Raw genomic sequence first — 20,055 nt, 5'->3', positions numbered from 1 at the left:
CATGGCGACATATGACTGAAGCGTATTTGCTGCATCTGTAATGCTGAAAGTTGTCAGAAGCAGATTAATGACAAAGTTGCGAGGATGCCTTTCAGAACGGAGCGCCTTCTGTAACCATGTCACTTTGATTCACTGACAACAAACAGGTTCACGCGTCAAGTAGCGCCGAGCGACGCCACCGTTATTGATCACCAATGTGATTTTACTTTTTCAGTTTTCAACATCTTATATGGGTCATATGGGGGTAATTATTCGACAAGATGATTAATGGACTTCCTTAACCAAACCTATTCCTGCTCATTAACAGCAAGAAATTATTACAGAGAATTAAATCAATCTCGCCGACTTCTACGGGAGCTGTTTTGTCACGGTGCCAAGCTGCTGGATAAATATTTAAACAAGCAAAAGGGCAGAGAGGTCGTTAGAATTAATTACCTCAGCTCAGTGTAAGTATGAACATTAGCAGCGACTTACAGTTGAGTCATCATGCTTAAATCTGAGCAGCATTCACGTACCTCATTTATTAAAGGGGAATGCATGCACACGGCTTAACACGCACAGTGCTTCTCTGGTTTTATACGAGTGCATGAAGGACGTGAATGATTGATCCGTTCCGTCTCCATTCGTCACGTCTCAGGTGGAGAGAGCTAAGCCTGAATTTAAGGAGTCCCTACAAGAGCCCAGAATGTGACCAGATCACAACTTTCACAAGTTTGAAGTTGTATTTGTTCATTTTTACTGTATTTGTAAGCTCTGACATGCTGACACTATTAGAAAGGAAGGAGAAAGTTTACAATATTACATTTGATTAGGAATTTGATGAATAAAAAGCATAAAAGGTTTCAATCACTTACATTTACGACTGTTAGAGATAACTATTATATCTGATTACGGAAATAATTCTTTTAAATCTTAGGTACAGCATAAACTAGTAAACAAAACTAACAAACAAACTGTGCATTGCTGAACCTGTTGAGTGTGACTGATAATTACTCATTTACCTGTTGGATTTTTTATGTAACTGCACTGGTGGAGTTTGTGAGGCAAGATGCGCTTTTTAATGTCAGAGAATGGGAGTGGGCAGAAGAGCGTTGGGCCGCAGGAAAAACTCATCGCATCTGGAAATGAATAATGACGATTACGTAAACGCGCATGGACCACCACGTGACAACACCACCAAAGAAAATAATACTTCTTATGTATCTACAGTACATGGAAGTATACACATGCACCTCCCACGCATCACACACACACACACACACACACACACAGAGTCATCACTACCTACTTCATGCCCCTGTGGCTCAGCTGGCGTCACTTTTTCATTGTGAACTGTTACGAAACAAAAGGTGAACACAGTAAGGTCCTCTATTCAATGAGCGGCCAATCGGAAGGACATGTGTGGCTGTTTTTGGTTATGTAACCTGAATAAAAGGAACAAATCACCGACTGTTATACAAAATGTGTGAAGGATATATATCATAAAGGAAATGTCTATCTATATCCTGATCCGCAACAGAATGAAATTAGTTTCTGCCTAATCGATAACCACCCCCTTGATAAAGTTTCCTGACAAATGAGCGCGGGTGAATGCGTCCTCCATGGCCGAGGTAATAAACATTGAGCGATCGAGGGAGGAGAATGCCCAGATGACTGGCCCAGGGTTTCATTTTCGTTGGCAGTGTGGTGTAGGTTGAGGGACTGAGTCGAAAAGAGCAAAGCAAATATTGGCTCTATAGGTAAACAAACAAAACAAATGAGGGATCTATTGGTGGAGTCAGAGTCTGACAAATGACAAAGATGTATTTATTTATTTTATTAAGAAAGCTTAAGGAATCATTGCTAGTGCCCGGAGCTGTGTCTCCAGAAGCAACAAGGGTGCTTCAGTGGCAATGCTGAGAATTGTAAAAAAAAAAAAAAAAAAACACCTTGGAATACGTATGTGATTTAAAAACACTGTAAAAGTAGCCATGTTTAGAGTTTAGAGTTTAGCTTGGATACCTCCACTGATGCTCTGCTCTAAAAGTAACAAGTCTGTTCCAACCTTGGACTTATTTATTCAAAGACCTACAATACAGTAATCAGTAATGGTTTTATCATTCTTCTGAAACTCTTTTCTCACCTTCCCACTCTTATCTCTGTGGCTTCCTGGTGAGTCAAACAAGCTGATAAAGACTGTAGCGTAACGGCCTCTACAGAGCCATTTATAATCAGGCCGCTCACTCAGGCGGTCAGCGGGTTGCTGCAGCAGGCAGCCGGATGATAAAGAGAATCTCTTTCTTTTATTACATGTCTGCACTATGGTATTAGAATCACTCCTCTTAAAGTCAAGCCCGTCTTTGGGAGGTCACAGGGGAAATATTGTCCATTTATTTATTAGCCTGTCTTGTTTTATTGTGTTAGTCTTTGAATTGCAACCTTTATTTTTCCATAGTGGTTGTTAATGAGCTGCCTGGAACTGTGACTGTGTGCACACAGGACCTGATTAAATTAAACACGAGGACCATCATTCTTCTCTCTCCTGTGTTTTGTGCTCGTCCCACCTTGAGAGCAGTTGGACGTGTCGAGGTGTTCGGTCTGATTCATTTTCTGCTGCCAATTAACTGTAGGTTATGTGTCAGACCTGAGTCCTATGTGTGTGTGTGTGCTGGGAAATTAGATCACTTCCCATTCCAAAATAATGACACATATATATATATATATTTTACACTGAGAGACTGTACAAAAAATAGTTGTGCAGGCTTAATTAAAAATAATACTACTCAGAGATTATTGTAGGTCAATGAGTCATTCATTCATTCATTCATTCATTCATTCATTCATTCATGCAGTAGGTAACAGAAGAATCGGTATGTCTGGGTTTTAATTTTGGTTGGACAAATCAAGTGAGCCCTTCATCCGTAGTTCCCTGAAACACATAAGATGGTTGATGAAGTTTTATGATTGGTCGGAGGGCAGAGTTGGTCTTTCCCTATTGGTAGTTAAGTTAATCAGCACAAGTGTATTCTATTACATCATCAAGTGGGACAATGCAAACGATCAAACTCAATTAAACAAAACAATTCTGCACTGTGGATGGATGGATGGATGGATGGATGGAATTTTAAATGAATTTCACTCTTGTCCTGCTTAAATCATTGTGGCAGATCCTGAATAGCTTTTTGGAGTCGTGAGTCAAATGTACTTGAATCTTTTTTTTATAAGTAGCCATTGTTTGTTCATTAATTTGATACTGCAGGAAAATTATTCTTGCAACCATGACAACATAATCATAAGCGAGCAATCCATTTGACTCCACATGCTTCGCATAGAACACTATGGGGAGTTATACTCACTGTGCTCATTAGAAACTCTAATAGCTGTTGACTTCACATCACTTAACTTATTCTGCTCACCTGCTGCCACACTGACCCGCTAGGCCAGCCTCAAAGGAGCAAAAACCTGAAATCTATCTATCTATCTATCTATCTATCTATCTATTGTATGTTATATTTATCTCTTTTATAGGCACCTAAGTCCATGGTTTAGAAAGAACAGTGTAAAGTTCACATGAACACAAAGTACTGTACAGTAACGTTTGAAAATGTTACAGTCACTTGAGCATGACTGATGATGGATGATAATATATTCAGGGAAGATTTGAGTAGTATGTAACAAGAAGAACGTACATATAAGCAGAATAATCTAATCATTCTAAGGCTTCATAGAGCGAGGCCATTCTTCATCTAGCATGGCTTTTACCTTCCGAGGGCTTTTGAGCTGAACACCCACACACATCAGTTCTGAAATTGAAATGAAGCAGCGGCTGGGTTTTATACTGCAGTGCTGAGAGAGAGAGAGAGAGAGAGAGAGGGCGAGGTGGTTGTCCATTATATTTTTGTTAATGCCCTTCTCTTTTTCTTGCAGAGGCTTTCATTGCCATTTGTGCGCTCATACGCTGAACTCCATAACCTCCTTTTCTCCTCAGTGTTTTCCGGAGGCCAATACGTTTTCTAACCGTCAGCTGGCAGCCGCCGGCAACTGAAAACACTACATTAAAGCGGAGCGTGTCTTAAGGTTGCCATAGCAACAGGGTGAGTCAGGCTGCTGCAGCCAGTTTAGTCATACGCACAGCTAACTGTATGTTTCTGCCTCGTTCCTTTTTTCCGCTCAATCCCATTGTACCTGTGCCGCACCTCTAAATAGCTTAATTATTCCAACTCCTACGAATTCTGTGGGACTGGATGATCTTCGGACTCATAGTTCTGACCCCGGAATCCAAGATGGGCCAAAAAGAGCTCTAAAAAGAAATCCATATCTGAGGTCCTGGTCAAGGTTCGAGAAAGGTGTGAATTTAGGTGTCCACCATGGACTGAAGTCAACGCAATGTATTAAAATGTGAGTGTGTGTGCGTGTGTGTGTGTGTGTGTTAGAGCAGGCTTGTAATAAGGGCAAGCAGAATGTAGCTGCTCTGGGTCTGATTAATTATTCATGGGTCAGGGTAATCAGTAAACTGAAGCAGGGAAACACACTGTGAACAAAGCGGGTGGTGAAACTTGTCATTTCTGTGTGAATGAGCAATAAAATAAAGAATTTCCTTTTTAGGAAGTCGTTTCCTGTTTTTATTTTTACACTAAGATTTAATTTACAGCTGCGTTCCCAGCGTCAGAGATTCGCCCCTGCTTTTGAAATGAATCACCAAACACCTTGTTGCCACGCAGCTCCGATGAAGACTCGCTATGTTGGTGCAAAAAAACAGCTTTTGTAGTTAGAGCCGAGATCCGTTGATGCTGTTACACCACACCCAGTGACAACGTGTCTTTAAAGAGACCTCAAGTATCTGGTGCAATCTGAGAAAATATTATGAGAATAAATTCACAATATCATGAGAATCCCAGTAAAGAATCCCAATTTTAGGCTACAAATAAGAGGGAAATGTTAGAAAGGTGTCTCCCCAGTATCAGAAAGAGAAAAGCATCCAAATTTGGAGGCAATTGTGTGACTCCCCCCCCCCACACACAGGACAACTGGTTTTTCAGCAACTGAACGGATAAAGATAATTTGTCACATTTGCTAATAAACAGCTGCTAATTTTGCACATCAGTCAGTTCAAACGCAGCATTATGATTCGCTTGCATTAAACAGCCTGCTTGCTTTGCTGCCATCTGGCAAGCAACACGGCAGTTATATCTGCTGCCATGCTACCAGACAGAGCAGCTTCTTTTTCAGCCGCCTCACTTTCACACTCCACCATGACTTCTATTTCTAAATCCATTTAAGTAATGCTTGATTGTAGCACAGATTTTAAATAAATAAAAAAACAGCGTGTCTGATTTGAAACAATGAGACAAAGAGCTGATCCTACCCATAAAGCCACACAAAAGAAATATTGATTGTTGCCACAGTCATCCATGTTGGCTTTTCCTTTTTCCTTTTTCGTCAGCTGATGACAAGCAGAATGGGAATTCAACAACTTTAGATCCTCATTTTCATCGGCTCTTCTATGTATCCCACTCAGAGAAGTATCTATGTCAACATGGAAGGAATTTAACCCTCCAGCCATGTCCTTGTGGTCGAAACATAGTGTTCCGAAATTAAAAGCCAATCGGACACTTGCATGAGATTTACTGTATGTTGTGTTCAGATGGTAATTTAAAGGTCCAGTCTGCAGGAGATAACGGGATGTGCTATTCGAAGGTGTGTATTTATTATAACTTAAAAAAATGAGGTGAATTGAGACTGGCTGCAATCTGCAACCCAACCACTAGATGCTGCAAGATTCTGCACTGGGTTTTGGGTTTGGTTTTTACTATCCTGTTGATGAATAAATTCAGAATTGTTCAGTTTGTGGATTAATGCCTGCGTGCGTGTGGGATTGTTTCTGTCCTTCAACCCATTATGAATTGTAGAACTGCTGCAAAAGCTTAAGTCTGCATGTACTAATGAGGCTATGCAGTGGAGAGTATTGCTCCGTCTCTGGAGGGGTGGAGGAGAGGGCAGGGGTGGACCATGAGACGCTGGATGACGCAGCTGTGAAGGGAAATGGAGGGCGCAAATGGATATGGCAGAATCCAGAATGAAGAGAAGAGGAAGAAGATGAGGAGCATGAGGAGGAGGTGGAGAGAGTGAGCGTGGGCTGACTACGTGGGTAGGAGATGCTGCATAATCAGCTTTCCAGGGTTTTCTCCTGGCCTGTTTTTCCTCTTTACTTTCTTCTCTGAGTCCTTCTGGCACATTGATCTTTTCCGGCCCTTTTTTCATCTGCCCCACCGACTCATTTTCTCACCTTCTCACTGTTTTTAATTTTCAGTCATGCATTTCTCTCTCTTTTTCTGAGTTGTGTATACCTGCAAAGGTATTTTTACTGAGGTGTCAGTAAAAAGCACAACAAATAACCACACTATCCACCACGTCTATGTCAACATGCAGACATTACATTTCTAACGGAAGATTCTGATAACATATTACCATTGTGTTTTCAATTAATTCTGCATTTTACTTGTATTCTGTGCATCCAAGGCAGACTGACACATTTTTTTACAGTCATCTGTTCGTGCCTTAGTTCCCCGTGGAATTCACAAAACAACACCGAGGTAGTAAAACCTTTTTTTTTTGTCTTTATGCCTTTGTAACACACACACACACACCTCATTCAACATTATTTCACACCTATCAGCTTTTGGCATCGCATTTAATAAGCCGCATAAAATAAGCGAGAACAGGACGGCCACCTAGTCGTGATCAAAGAGGAACCCGGTGAGTCATCGGCATCTCCAGCACATTCGAAATGCTGCCTGGAGGGGCTCACTCTAAAGGAAATAGCGGAGGAGGAGGGGAATGCGTGGGTGGAAGCGGGGGGAGCAGGTGGTGGTGCAGGGGAGCGATGAGGAGGGATGAAGGCAGGGGGGGTTTCCCCTCTCAGTAACAGTTTGTCTTATATCGGAGGTGGAGGTGATTGCAGAGATAAATATATGTTCATTCCTGTGTGTGCAGCAGATCCTTCATGTGCTACATGTGGGTGGATGGATGCATGAAACAAAGACGCAACGCTAACCGTGGCTCAGGACGGTATGGGCAACACTTTAGTTGTGAATGGACCAGCATGAGTAGGTTATAGTTATTTCTTAATGGACTAACTATCACCATTCATAACAGTTCACGAAGCAATTGACCTCAATTGTATGTTTTTGAATGTGGGAGGAACACGGAGAAAAACCACGCGGACATGGGGAGAACATACAATTGCCCCACAGATAGGATTCTAAGACCAGTACCTTCTTGCTGTGAGGCAACAGCGCTAACCACTACGCCACCGTGCAACCTGCTTACTTTTTTGCTTTCTTTTAAAAATGGTCTGGTTAAGCTCAAGCACTAAATAACTCATGTTTATGTCCTAGCTGCTCTTGGTACAAATACCCGAGGAGCACAGCTGGACGATCCCCTTGGTACCTCTTTAAAAATGATGTGTTCATCTGAGAAATGTCCCAGTTTTGTTGCATGAGATGGTCTCAAACTGTTCGAGCTCTCTGTTGCTGGTTGAGGGGGTCAAAGGCATCTGAAGCTTCCAAAAGTACGTTTCATTAGATTTTATATTCTGCACAGACGACAATCTAACTTTTCAAACTGAATGAACCAAACTGTTGTGCAATCCAGCTCCGCGATTGGCTGGCAGACAACAAAGAGTAATAACAGACAGGCAAAGGATGATGTAAAAGACTGAAATAAACGCATACGCAGTGGGAAGGACACACCCCTCTTCCAGAAAAACTCAATGTCGGATTCTCCAAATGCTCCTCCTCATGCTCCCACCCCTCACGGAATGAATGCAGCTTGTTTAGACTTCACTCTGCAGGCCTTGAATATGAAAACGCAAAGTGATGTGCAGCATTTATATGCAACTTGGAGCAGTGCAGCACAGACTCAGTCTGTCCACTGTTGTTGTGTTTCTGTGAGCTTTTCTCATTTTTTATTTAGTTATTTGTTTTGATCTAAATATTTTCTCCATTCATTCTAATGAATATTATAATGATCTCACATTAACTTGATTAAATCATTATGCACTGCCCTTTGAATTGATTTAAGTACTGTTTTGGTTGGAGGTGTTGCTTGCATCCCAAATTTTTGAAAAAGTGAACTGGTGCATTTCTGCTCAGGAATATGGATTAATCTGGATTAATCTAGATTAAATCCTAGTTCATCATGCTGTACCAAACCAGTAATTAAAACCTCAGATATATAAACACAACTGTATCTCTGGTAAAAATATTTTTTTACATGAGCCATTGATATTGAATTTTTGTTAGGTGTCACACCTTGTTGAATAAAATATTGAATATTCATATTCACTCTTTTATGAGTTACTAAAGGAACACATATATGAATGAAATTAATAAATGACCAATTATAGTGCTGAACTGTCCTTGGTGTGTTCGTGTATGCATTTACCCTTGTAATATGCTGCGTTCCCATGGCTAGATTAACAATCTCCTGCTTGAAATAAGAGCAAGGTAGAACATTCTGTCCAGAATTCATTTATTCACAGATTTGGAAAACATTCCGAAAAATAACATATCTTCAAGGTTTGGTCCCTCAAGGCTCAATCGATTTGGATCATCAAAAGATAAGTTGAGAACAAATCTCATCTTTTTTTCTTTTTCTTTGAGAAATTAAGCAGAAACAAGCAAAAACAAAATACATAAATTCATTCAAAGAGACAAATGTCACAAAATGTCATCAGTGACAGCATCCTAGCAAGTACAAAACGTCTAGTCATACCGATGTATTGATGTCGGCTGTAAACAAATTAGCATAAACGGAGTTGTTTCTTTAATGGTAAATCCGAGATAGCATGAAGATTCCTACTGAAACGCTAACTCTCATGCACACCTACACACAGCTATGCATCGATGCATTGGACAGGCTACTGATCAGTACACACACAGTGTCTACAGTAATTCAGTATCTGTCTAAACCTAGTACTGGACAATTACTAAGTCTAGTTCCCGTCACATTGTGCTTGTATACAGAGCGAAGTTTCAATTTTGTACAAATGATGGGATTCAAAATAAACCCCATATGGCCATCTTCTTGAAATTGCACGCCTGCTATCTCCGAAAGACCCAGCAAGACGTTTCGTTTTTGAGCTGTTGGATACGCAGCGCTCTTCAACCTTCTCCCAGACCTGTTGGCGTAGAGAGGGTTAACTACCGTCAGGAACACCCTGTTCCATCATACTTAAGTGGATTTCATTTACTTCAGACAGAGAAATATTCTAATGGGATTTAATAAGATGGCCTCGCAACACATTGTTTATTCATGGTGTCAGAAGGGCTCATCGTGTGTGTGTGTGTGTTGAGATGGTCCTGTGTGAAGGCGATTGTCTAGTCGTCACGACTCTCTCTCCCCTCCGGAGTTCCCATCCTTTCATCTCCAGTCATTCGTCTCCTAATGAGGAGCGCAGAACTGCCTCGCAGTTCACTTCCGAGTGAAGCTCAAAAGGAAACAGATCTAATCTCGGCAGGCTGGTAAGGAGCAGCAGCATCAGACCGAAACAAAGAGAAGAGAATAATGATTCTTCCCTCGATTTTCTAGTCAGTCCTTTCTATTTACTGCATGGCAACAGGCTCAAATGCTGAGGAAAGGAACACAGAGGATGAAAGGTGGGATTCCTTTTCATGGTATGAGAATTTCAATACCTTCTCAAGTGCCTTCCTTCCTGGCATATGGAAGAGATGGGAATCAGATTCTAAGAGAGTTAACATTAACCTGCTGCTCTCACCATCATTCTGGACAATACTTGAAATGTTTGCCCACACAAAATATTCTGCAAATATCTTTTCATTGGAAAGGCAGTGCTGATTTGTTACCAAGGAGGTTACGATTTTGATGGCGTTTGATGGCATGGCGCCATCGAACATCCACCGAATAACTCACTGATAAACACCAACAAAAGCTGGGACTGCCTCATGACCTACAAAGCCTGCCTTCTGGAGCAGGAGTTCCATTTAAGATGTGGAGATGGAGACACATCTGGAACTGGAAGAGAGGAAGATCCAACGCTATGATTGAAACAGGAAGTAAAGGAACAACGAGAGGAAACAATGTTGCAGGAGAATCATGGAGCCCTTTGAACCGTTTGATCTTCACCACGGTGGAAACAAAGTAACTCAATGAACTGAGCTGCTGCAGAGATACATTCATAGTGTTTACAGTTAAAACAGCTTAGGGTCAAACTGATCCCAGAGGAACACCAATGTGTGCTAAGCACATTATGATGCTTACTCATAGTTTTACCCATCAAATTAAAATTCAGAAATATGAAATAAAAAAAAGTATTTTTAGAATTATAATCATTTAATGTGATCAAATTGACTCCAAGGATGACAAGGGGGTTAAAATAGACATGGAAATGGACATTATATACAGTAAGGTTGGTGTATAAAGAAACCAAGAACAATTTAGAACATTTTGGTAATGATCCAGATCACCATGTGGACGGTGGAAATCCAATTACGAGGGGAATGAGCTGCTTGGCGGAGGTTTGCGCTCTCTGAGTACGTTTCTAGTTTTAATTTGCAGATGAAGTCATAAGACAGAAAAGTAAAATAATTATTTCCTACCTGTGTTCATTTGTTTTTTTTTAAGCTTGACAGAAGTCAAGGCTTTTGCACCAATTGCACTGTAAAATTTCTCAGGGGAAGAGAAGGGGCAAAACAAGAATTTGCTGTCAAAAAATATTAATTCAGCCCCGTGCACAACTTTCATCTAAAATGTAATAACCACATGAAACCGCCCACCTCACAGCTGTAAATGTGCTGTTAAGAAAGGAGGCAGTGATGCCCAGAGTGCTGATGGAGCCGTTTCTTCCCGTCTTGCCATGCCAGAGACTGCCCTCTTCAAACCTGCTGTGGTTTGCATTGCCATTTTCAATGCCGTTGCACAAAAATAAAGTGCAAAGCAAATTAGAATCAAGTCATGCTGCTGCAGGGTGGAGAAGCAGCAAGCGCAACAAATGATTCTGAGTGGGATGAATAGCAGGAACACGTTTGGGTGGACTTCCCAGATGCAGTTTCTCTGTTATTATTGTCCATCCAATAATAATAAATAAATACACATTTCTATAAAAGAAAAAAACCCAATATGTACTTCATACTATACTTGCACCCATCAGCTGGTAACTCCTAATCTCAGCAACCAGTTTGGATGACTACTCCTCATATAGATATGATATAGGTAATATAGTTTAATAAAATATCTTTAGCTCCTTAATAGTGGTAAATCTGCTTATTGTGCATAAATGCACAGCCGTAGGTCTGGTGGGGTAACCGTCAACCAGATCTTCTGCTCTCTACCTGTCAAATAGCACCTGGGTTCACAGTGGATCAACAAGCGCAGCGGCCATATTGGCGCTCAGCATCACTCATTCCTACTGGACAGCAAAGACAGGAGTAGTAATAATAATAATAATAATAATAATAAGGACAAATCACAAGCAAAATGCACCATTATGACATGTTAAGCTCGGTTGTTGTTTGTCTGTTTTCACCAGTGAACTGTAAAATAGCAACGTTGAACAACATTATAATAATCTAACGGAGCGACTGCGTTTGAGATCGCCTGGGTGTTTAATCGTGGATCATATAAATCCTAATTGTCTTGAAGCAGAAGTGTGTTACAGCAGGCATGAGAGGGGGGCGTGGGGGGCCCTGCTACACTGGGCTGTGGTCCGGAGAAGCGTGCGTGGCTGTCACCGTCACACACTCGGGGGGCGTGTCCTTGGTCCTGCGAAGGCCCATGTACAACCGCTCATCCAGGTTTGCTGTCAGTTTGTCTGTCAGCTCTGCTGTGACGGTTTGAGGGCCGTAGCCTGAGGGGTCGGGCGGCTGAGGAGACGTGCGCTCGTCCACGGTTTCTGATTGTTTGCTGTCCTCCCGAGGCTCGCGCTGCTCAACGAGCCCTCCGTCTTGATCAGAGATGGCAGGATGCGATGGTGGTAAAGGAGAGGAGGAGTTCCCAGCGTCTCCGACGGCGACACTGTGCTCCCTGCCCATGCCAGATTCCTCAGCAGTCGAAGACGCCACCTTCGGAGTGCTGGGCGTGCTCCCAGTCCCGTCGCTGCCCTCTTCATCGGGAGCGCTAACAATGCGAGGGAGAGTGCTGTGGTAACTTGCGTCCAGTGGATAGTTCACGCTTTCGCCCCTCCGTAGTGGGATGCGCTGCCTGTCAAACGAGGATTGGATGTGCCGGACGCCAGGGTCGCTCCACTGCTTGTGCCGCTGCCACTGCTTGCGGAGGTGTACTCGTGAGCGGTGCTTTCTTAGCGGCAACTCCTGCAGGTCAAACTGAGGATCGTGGCGGAGAAACTCGTGGAAGAGGGCGTCCGTCTTCTCGTCTATGCTGTAGTCTCTCCGGTGAAGCGTTGGCGGCTGAGGCGAAGCCTGCGCTGCCTCCCGAGGCGTGAGCATCTGACCGTATGGGAACCAGCTCGGCTCTTTGGACCCCCCGCCACTGGCACCGAAAGACACGCCGTCGTCCGGCTCCTCCTCAAAGAAATGAGACTCAAAACTGTCACCAATGGTGCCAGATCTTCCTGCATGGGTGAAGTGATGCCTTTTTTCATGGGCTGTCCTCTCCGCGTGGCTGCCACCGAGGCTTCCAAAGAGTCGCAAGTCTTCTGGGCCACGAAATGGCGCTTCGATGGACGCATAGCCGCTATCCATCTGCAGCAATTTACGAGTCCCGGTTTCTCCATCGCCGCCACCTCGCTCTGATCCTGTGCTTTGCTGTTTCCTTGGTTTTCCCGCTTTCACTCCCAGCTTGTCATCCGGATACACACCATCCTTGTCGTCCTCTTCACCCTCTGCCTCATCACCCAAATCCTGGGATGAGTGGCTGGGCAGTCTTCCTCTTTCGGGTTCTAAGCGCCCGCCCAGCGAACACATGCTGTCGGCATCGCTGCAGACAGAGCTTCTGTCATTGTTGCTGCTCTGGTCGGAGGCTGCGTACTGTTCAAGCGTCGCACGTAGGGACCAGATGTCTTTGTAAAGGGACTGGGGCTCCTGGGGGTCCAAAGGGTATGCACCTTCCCTGCTTTCCAGGGTAAGTGTTTCATCTTGGGGATCAGGGGATAGGCCAATCACCCCTGGTCCTCCATGGCTGCCACTGGGCTCCACCATCACTTCTACCTCTAGCCTGCAGTGTGGAGAGATGAGATACAAATGAAAGCAATAAAGAGTGAAGGAAGGGGAAAAAAACACAAACAGCAAAACAAGTGTCAGTGTCATGGCACTTATCTGCAGGACACATTCTTCTGAGACATGGCTGTGTTCACAGTGCACACAATGGTTTTCATGGCTTGCAATGACGCATGTTGTTAACAGAACTGCTCTGAATACAGATGATGTGATTTAATCCTGATGACAGACAGAAAGATTCCTTACTGCACCTAACACAGTTTCTTATCTCAAGATGGAATCCAGAAAACTCCTTTTAGTTCCAAGTATTTGTGAAGGAACACAGGAAATGCTGATTCATTTATTATTCAGTGAAAGAAAATACTTGGCAAAATCTGCTTGCACTTCTGGCGACACCATGACATTATTTGACCATGTCAGGTCATTCATCTTCTAGATCAAGGTAAGAAATGAGTGCAAGGCAGCAAAGCAGTGGACAGGATGAATGGCAAGGGAATTAAAGATACCTGCCGAGGGAGGGGGGTGATGTAGAAGTGGGTGAGAGGAGGCGTGTAGTGGGCTGGCTGGGACGGTGGGTGACGTCCTGGGTGCGGGCGATGTACTGGATGAGGTCCATGTGGTGAGCGTCATTGTCGTCCTGGTCCATGCTCTCGCTGGCCGCTCGCTGCCGCTGGAAGTGTCTCCTCTTCGGAGAGCCTGGCTCGCACCAAACATGAGGAAGGTACGGCCTTTACAAAACCCCCCGCTGCACTGGCACAGACTGCTGCTAAAAAAACAATACAATAGACACACACTTCACGCCGATGAGGATCTGTTACCTCTGGTGTCCAGACTCGAGGCTCTCTGGCTGCTCTCCAGCTTCCATTTTTTTATCTTGAAGTATGGGCTGGCACCCTCGAGACTCGCGTGGCGCCGCAGTTTTGTGAAGAACTGCAGCATGGGTCTCTGGCTGCCAGCACAGCTCCCAACAGTGGGGGCACCGCTCCTGCCGGAAGCCTCGTCCCCGACGCTGACACTGCTGCCGCGGCCCCGTGGCCCCACTCTCATCTCGATCTGTGCAGAGAAAGGTGACAGAAAGAGGAGTGTACTTTCATTCTTGTTGTATTCCACAAGGGGTTTGTGTTGTCGACCAATTAACCATCGCGCTTGTTGATCGTCCCTCTAAAGTCGTGTCATGCGTGAATCTCTGGCCAACTTGCTGGTTGTTCGCTCTAACATGAGCTCTTGAAGGTAATTTGTATGCACACTCAGTACTTGTGAGATATTTGCATTTTACACTCTTTTATTAATGGCTCCTCAGCACTGCCAAATTTAGAGGAGGTTCTTCGTCACATGAAGGAGTAGCAGATCTTTCCCACAGCAAAGGTGCACTGAATTGGATTTACACCAATCCACATGGTGATCTGGATCGTCATCAAAAGATTCCAAGTGGTTTTTGGTATCTTCACACACCATCCATGAAAAGTGAAAGTGAATCATAGTTGATTTGCAACAGATTTTTGATGTTAGAATTTAATATTTCTTCCTAACGCCATTCTGGATCCGATCTGGATGAAATTCGGTGGCGAGATAGAGGCCCCCCACCCAAATTCAATAAACATCGGTCAATAATCAACTGAAATATTGAGGAACAAATATTGAAGCTCCATTGACTGCAATTTCAAACTGATCCAGAATCCATGATCTCTTCTGGATCATCGGCAAAATGTAATCATCTGTTCCTAACATTCCCAACATTTCCTGAAAATCTCATCAAGATCCGTCCAGAACATTTGGACGGATGGATAGACGCCGGCGATTACAGTACATAACCTCCGCCCCGCCTTTATTATTATTATTATAATATATTTTACACTGTCTGGAGGTAACTTACAGAGCTTGGCTCTACGATGCTGAGAGCGACGGCGCTCTCACTGAAGCTTGTGTTCACCACGGAGTTGAGAGCGTCTCCAGGGAGAGCACAGCTGGGATTGACGCTCAGGCCGGTCAACGCCGTTTGTGGCAGAGGGCACAGCGTCGGCTGAAGGGAAGCAAACGCAAAAAATATCCTTTATCAAACTGCTTGTTTCGTGCAGAGGCCTGTCGTTCAGCCCAGTCATTCAGAATCATATATAACTAGCCTCCTGCTGTCGACTGTAGTAAATAATGTAGTAGTAATTTAACAGCCTCACCTAAATGGGAAATCGATGTGCACGGCCGGTTGGAATGTACGTGCTCGACAGATCCTTTTTCCTGCGTTTGGCTACACTGGGTTGAGTCTCTGGCCCCGATCTGAGTGATCGCTGTTACAATTGGCCCTGGCCGAGACTAATGAGGCATTAGGAAGTAATGGCAAGTTAAAGGCTGTCACCTGGAAGATGGAAAGCGCCGACTTAGCAACGGCACGTGTTGTCATGGTGATGCTGTTCTCGGCAGAGTCGCACTCGTGGATCGTGACTATCTTTAGGGCCGGGGGAGGGATGTGGAGGTGTGTGAGCCGGGCATTCTTCAGGTGGTGAAAGTCGCCCTCTGTCAGAGTGTACCTGGAGGGGGGGGCATCAGTGAACATCAGTGAAAGCTGTTTGACAAGGAATAAATCATTAAGCTTGTCCCACAAGAGACAACAGCCCAGTGTCTGAGTGCAACACAGTCAGAGGCGCTCTGGATTTCACACTTAGCTCCAGAGAGCGATTCCCTTTAGAAGAATTTGCCTATCAAGCTTCGGGCTTTAAATGAAAAGTAGGGCAGGAAAATAACGGCAAAGGGAGAGAGAGCGCTTTGTGCTCACAGCTCGCATCACGTATTCAGAATGAATTCCCAATGAGCATCGAAGTGAAAGTAAAATATGTATCCTTTGATATTAAAACGCATCAAAGCCGGAGTTTACGGACAACAGTGCCCGTTGAAAAACCACAGAGACGAGCTTTCAGATGATGGCGTCCCTGCTTGTCTGACCTGCGGCCCTTCTCCTGTGCCTTTTTGCCGTGATCATAGAGCGCGGCCTCGTTGAAGGACACGCGGCGGCCCGTGGTGCCCGTGGAGAGGAAGCGCTCAGTCGCCTGGTCGTTGGAACTGGCCATGGACAGGCATTCTGACTCGTCCACCCGGATGGTGATTTCTACCAGAGATAGGAGAGAGAATGGGGGGGCAGTAGATTTTAGATTTGAGTTGGATCTGGGCTCCAGATGATACTCTGGTGTATCGATGACTGGAAAACGAAATAAAAAGCCTTGCAAAAGCAGCTTGCTGCCAACAGGATGGGGCATTTTAATAAATCACTTTCATTAGCTGCCACACACATTCACTGATTGCAACTTTTTTTTTTTATTCCTGGAATTGCATAGCTACTTAAAATAACTCGGTTGTCATGACAATATATTAATGGAATACGCATTAAATGTTTGTGCTGACCTGATAAAAAAAATATCCTCGCTTCCATCACTCCAATCTCTCTATCTTCCAGCCTGCCTGACTCCAATATGCCTCCGTGTCTGACTTATTGGTCTCTTTATTAGTTCCCATCGCCCTCTCTCGTGGATTTCTTTTCCTCTTACCGTGGGTGGGCCGAGGCTCCTCCGTGTAGGTGGTGTTGGTTTTCTCAGGGTCATCGTTGGCCCTGGTGTAACACAGAAACATTCAGATCAGTGCTGAAGTCTGTCTCTCGTCTGTCCAACCAAACAGAAGTTATCCAGAATAGAATGTATATTTCCCCCCCCATTCTTTTCAGTGTGACTTTTATTACACATCAATGGTTTAAAAACCTGAAGTCCACAATAATGCCAAGACATTAGGACTGAATGTTCCCTCTGCTGTCCGTCTGAAGGCCTGCCTGCCTGCCTGCATAATCAATGAGGGCCTAACTCATTACCAGTAACTTGATCACCTTCAGGGCCTGGGGACCTCTTGAACTGAGCAAGCGCTGTGCTTTATTGATTGTACGTTTCCACTCATCTTTAAGGACGGAGAGAAAATAAAGGTCAAATTGTTTACTCTTTTGGTATGTTTTATCTTTAAGACTTCCCGTTTCAAAACCTGTAATTACTGCTCATCCTCAAACAAACACCAATAATAAATCCCACATCCGGAACTTACGTCATGATGTAGGACAGACAGACAGACAACCCTTCCCTACCTGCCCCCTCCATCATATGCCTTTGTGCTACGAGCTGCATGTTTGTGCTTGCGCTTTGTGCGGGTGTGAAGTGACTTGAGGGATTTTTCTGTCCGCCCAAATCTGCGCTTCTTCTTATCTTTCATTTCCTCTGTGGCTCCTGCTTCTGCACACTGTGTGTATTCTCCATATGCACTTGGGGCAGGGTTGAGACGCAAGATTAATCACAGCTGATGGCTGCTATGAAATCTCATTACACTCATCATTTGTACCAGCCTTCCTGATTCTCCCCCGGCAAGCCTCTGCTTTCCACAGCTCGGTCGCTGCGCTCTCTGTTTTCGACATCTATCTGGTGCACCCTCATATATTCAAGAGTACTCATGCAAAAAAAGCATTTTAAGGCCCCTTGATTTTTTTTTTTGTGATAAATCAGCCATGCTAATATAATCGTACACGCTGGGCAGGGCAAGCGATACAGTACAAAAGGAGGTACTTGGTTAGCTTCATTTGGAATGGCAATGAACTTTATTATGTAAGCATCATTCAGTCAGGCCCTGAATGATAGCGGGATATGAGCTCATGGAGAGTGTCCATCTGTCAACGACCTGCGTGCACATATGCACCACCGGAGCACCTGGATCTGAGTCCAAACTAGCTTTGTGAAGCAAAGGGATTTCAGGTTTTGTGTTATATTTGTTCTATTTTAAGTTTGGGAAGTTTGGTTTTATTGTGCTGGGATGTAGTGTAGAGGATTAAATAACAAGAACACCAGGCATCAGAATCCAAATGGAGTTGATTCAAAACCTTTATGGCTGAAAATCCCAGAGAATGCTTTCATAATATTTTCAAATCGTGCTACTGCTACTACTGCTGTCTTAAGGTCCTGACTGTTGGTTCCTTACATTGTTCCCCAACTAATTTGGAACTTAAACACCTAAACTTTGCAAATCCATCTAGATGAGGTTGCCACAAATGAACTGAAATGCAATGTATCATTTCTGCATCGTACCTGGCACAGAACTTCCCTCCTCGAGAGCAGCGACAGCAGGTGATGAGGACGATGGAGATGAAGATCAACGTTCCTATCAGGAGAATCACCACCAGGAGCATATACCCATCTTTCTGCTTATCAGCCTCGAAAGGTATCTCCTGAGTCGTGCAAAAAGTTGGACAACGTCACGCAAATGCAAATGAATACAGAGCAAAGGCAAGATATTTAACCTCAATCTGACTAACTTTGTTTTTACGAATATATTCTCATTCACCAAAAAAAGCCTTCTGATTTTAAAGGCATATTAGATTTGTCCTTGCATTTAAACCCAGCATCTAAATATGAGCCTCAGTTCTATGCTTACTGTCAAATGTTCTTTTCTAAACTGTTCCACTGCTGTAATTAGATGTATTATATGCATTAGGTTCTTATTTTATTTCTGCATTCTGTTTATGGATTATGTTTTTACAGAATGTTTAAATAAAGAAATATGCTTTTGTCATTTTTGGCCATCATGTTAAGCACTTCAAATGGCTAAAAATGCATCTCCCTAAAGGTTTCTGCAAAAACCCATGAAACAAATTGAAATATCTTAATAAACGAAAGATGGGTGGGGGGGGGGGGGGGGCGAGTGAGAGAACAGGCGACCACACCAGGCAGCAGTATCAGAGTGAGGGCCAAGGGCTCGTAAAGATAGCACACTTTATTTACAGCACAAAAGACCACGCTGTTGGTTCTACCCTGGGGGAGAGCGAGCACACAGGAAGTGTTAATGAGCGCTACGCTCTGACGTCACATGGTAATGTCTCTGGAAAGGGAAATTAAAGCTGAGATTAAATCTGAGATTTAATTATTTCAGGTCCAGGTCAGGATGTTCTCTATTACCAGACAATCATCCAGAAGAGAATATGAGGGCAGAGTATGGTCCTGGACACACACACACACACACACACACACACACAACGGAAGTTTTAGAATAAGCCAGTGAAAAATTTGGTGAAAAATAAACTTACTGTGGAGTTTTCTGGTCGGATGTTCCAGACAGTAGACTCATTGCTCATGGTCCAGGCCAAACGGAGAGTCCCCCTGAGAGATAACACACGCACATACAAATACACAAAGGAAATGACTGGAGCTATTCATCACGACACAAAGTCACCCATCAAAGACGCTGCATTTTATCTCTGTTAGTACATCCAGATGCACCATTCACGTGAAAACAGAAACACCAAACCATCTCTGAATTCATAGAATGAAACGCTCCTTTATTCTGTGCAGCATCCCAAAGTCCGGCATGATGTTATTTTTGAAAACATTCCCCTCAGGTCCTCCCATCAAAAGTGACAAATGTCTTTTTCAGTTTGCTCGATTGTCATTTTACCGTCACACTTTCTGGATGCACTGGGGTTTTCATTTATTCTGACATGTTTGCAGCTATTGTACTTTGGCTATCAAACAAATATGAATACTGCATTGCACTAGGAATAGGTAATACGACAGGAGAATGTCCATTGCAGCAGAGAAATCTTGTTGCATCTCTAACTGCAGAAGCAGAAAGCAAACGCGTGTGTGTGTGTGTGTGTGTGGTTTGTGTGTGCTTGTACGCATGCGTCCAACGTCACAGAAGATGCAAATGCTAGCATCTTGGCCGTAAATCATCACCCATAATTCCATATCAGAGTGAACAATCTCTGTGTACCTCCCACACACACACACACACAGTTAAAACACCAGCTGAACCCCGGTTCCAGCAGCTGACTACACTACTGCTGCTATGCGTTTATTCTCACAGATCATAGCCA

General features: G+C 43.8%; 1 protein-coding gene across 1 annotated transcript; it reads right to left on the bottom strand.

Moving 5' to 3' along the window:
• Nucleotides 1-11,687: 11,687 nt before the first annotated feature.
• cbarpb (CACN subunit beta associated regulatory protein b) lies at nt 11,688-19,314 on the bottom strand. The gene is made up of 9 exons (XM_068743880.1): nt 19,244-19,314; nt 18,272-18,430; nt 16,706-16,767; nt 16,107-16,269; nt 15,523-15,694; nt 15,046-15,192; nt 13,991-14,225; nt 13,679-13,868; nt 11,688-13,170 (listed from the first exon to the last, which is right to left on the bottom strand). Exons 1-9 carry the CDS (start codon nt 19,312-19,314, stop codon nt 11,688-11,690), a joined length of 2,682 nt encoding a protein of 893 aa, XP_068599981.1.
• Nucleotides 19,315-20,055: the final 741 nt, after the last annotated feature.

Source organism: Brachionichthys hirsutus, chromosome 9 (assembly GCF_040956055.1).
Source record: "Brachionichthys hirsutus isolate HB-005 chromosome 9, CSIRO-AGI_Bhir_v1, whole genome shotgun sequence".
Lineage (NCBI taxonomy): Eukaryota > Metazoa > Chordata > Actinopteri > Lophiiformes > Brachionichthyidae > Brachionichthys > Brachionichthys hirsutus.
The sequence above is the reverse complement of the archived record's forward strand: the minus strand, read 5'-3'. Positions and strand labels throughout refer to the sequence as shown.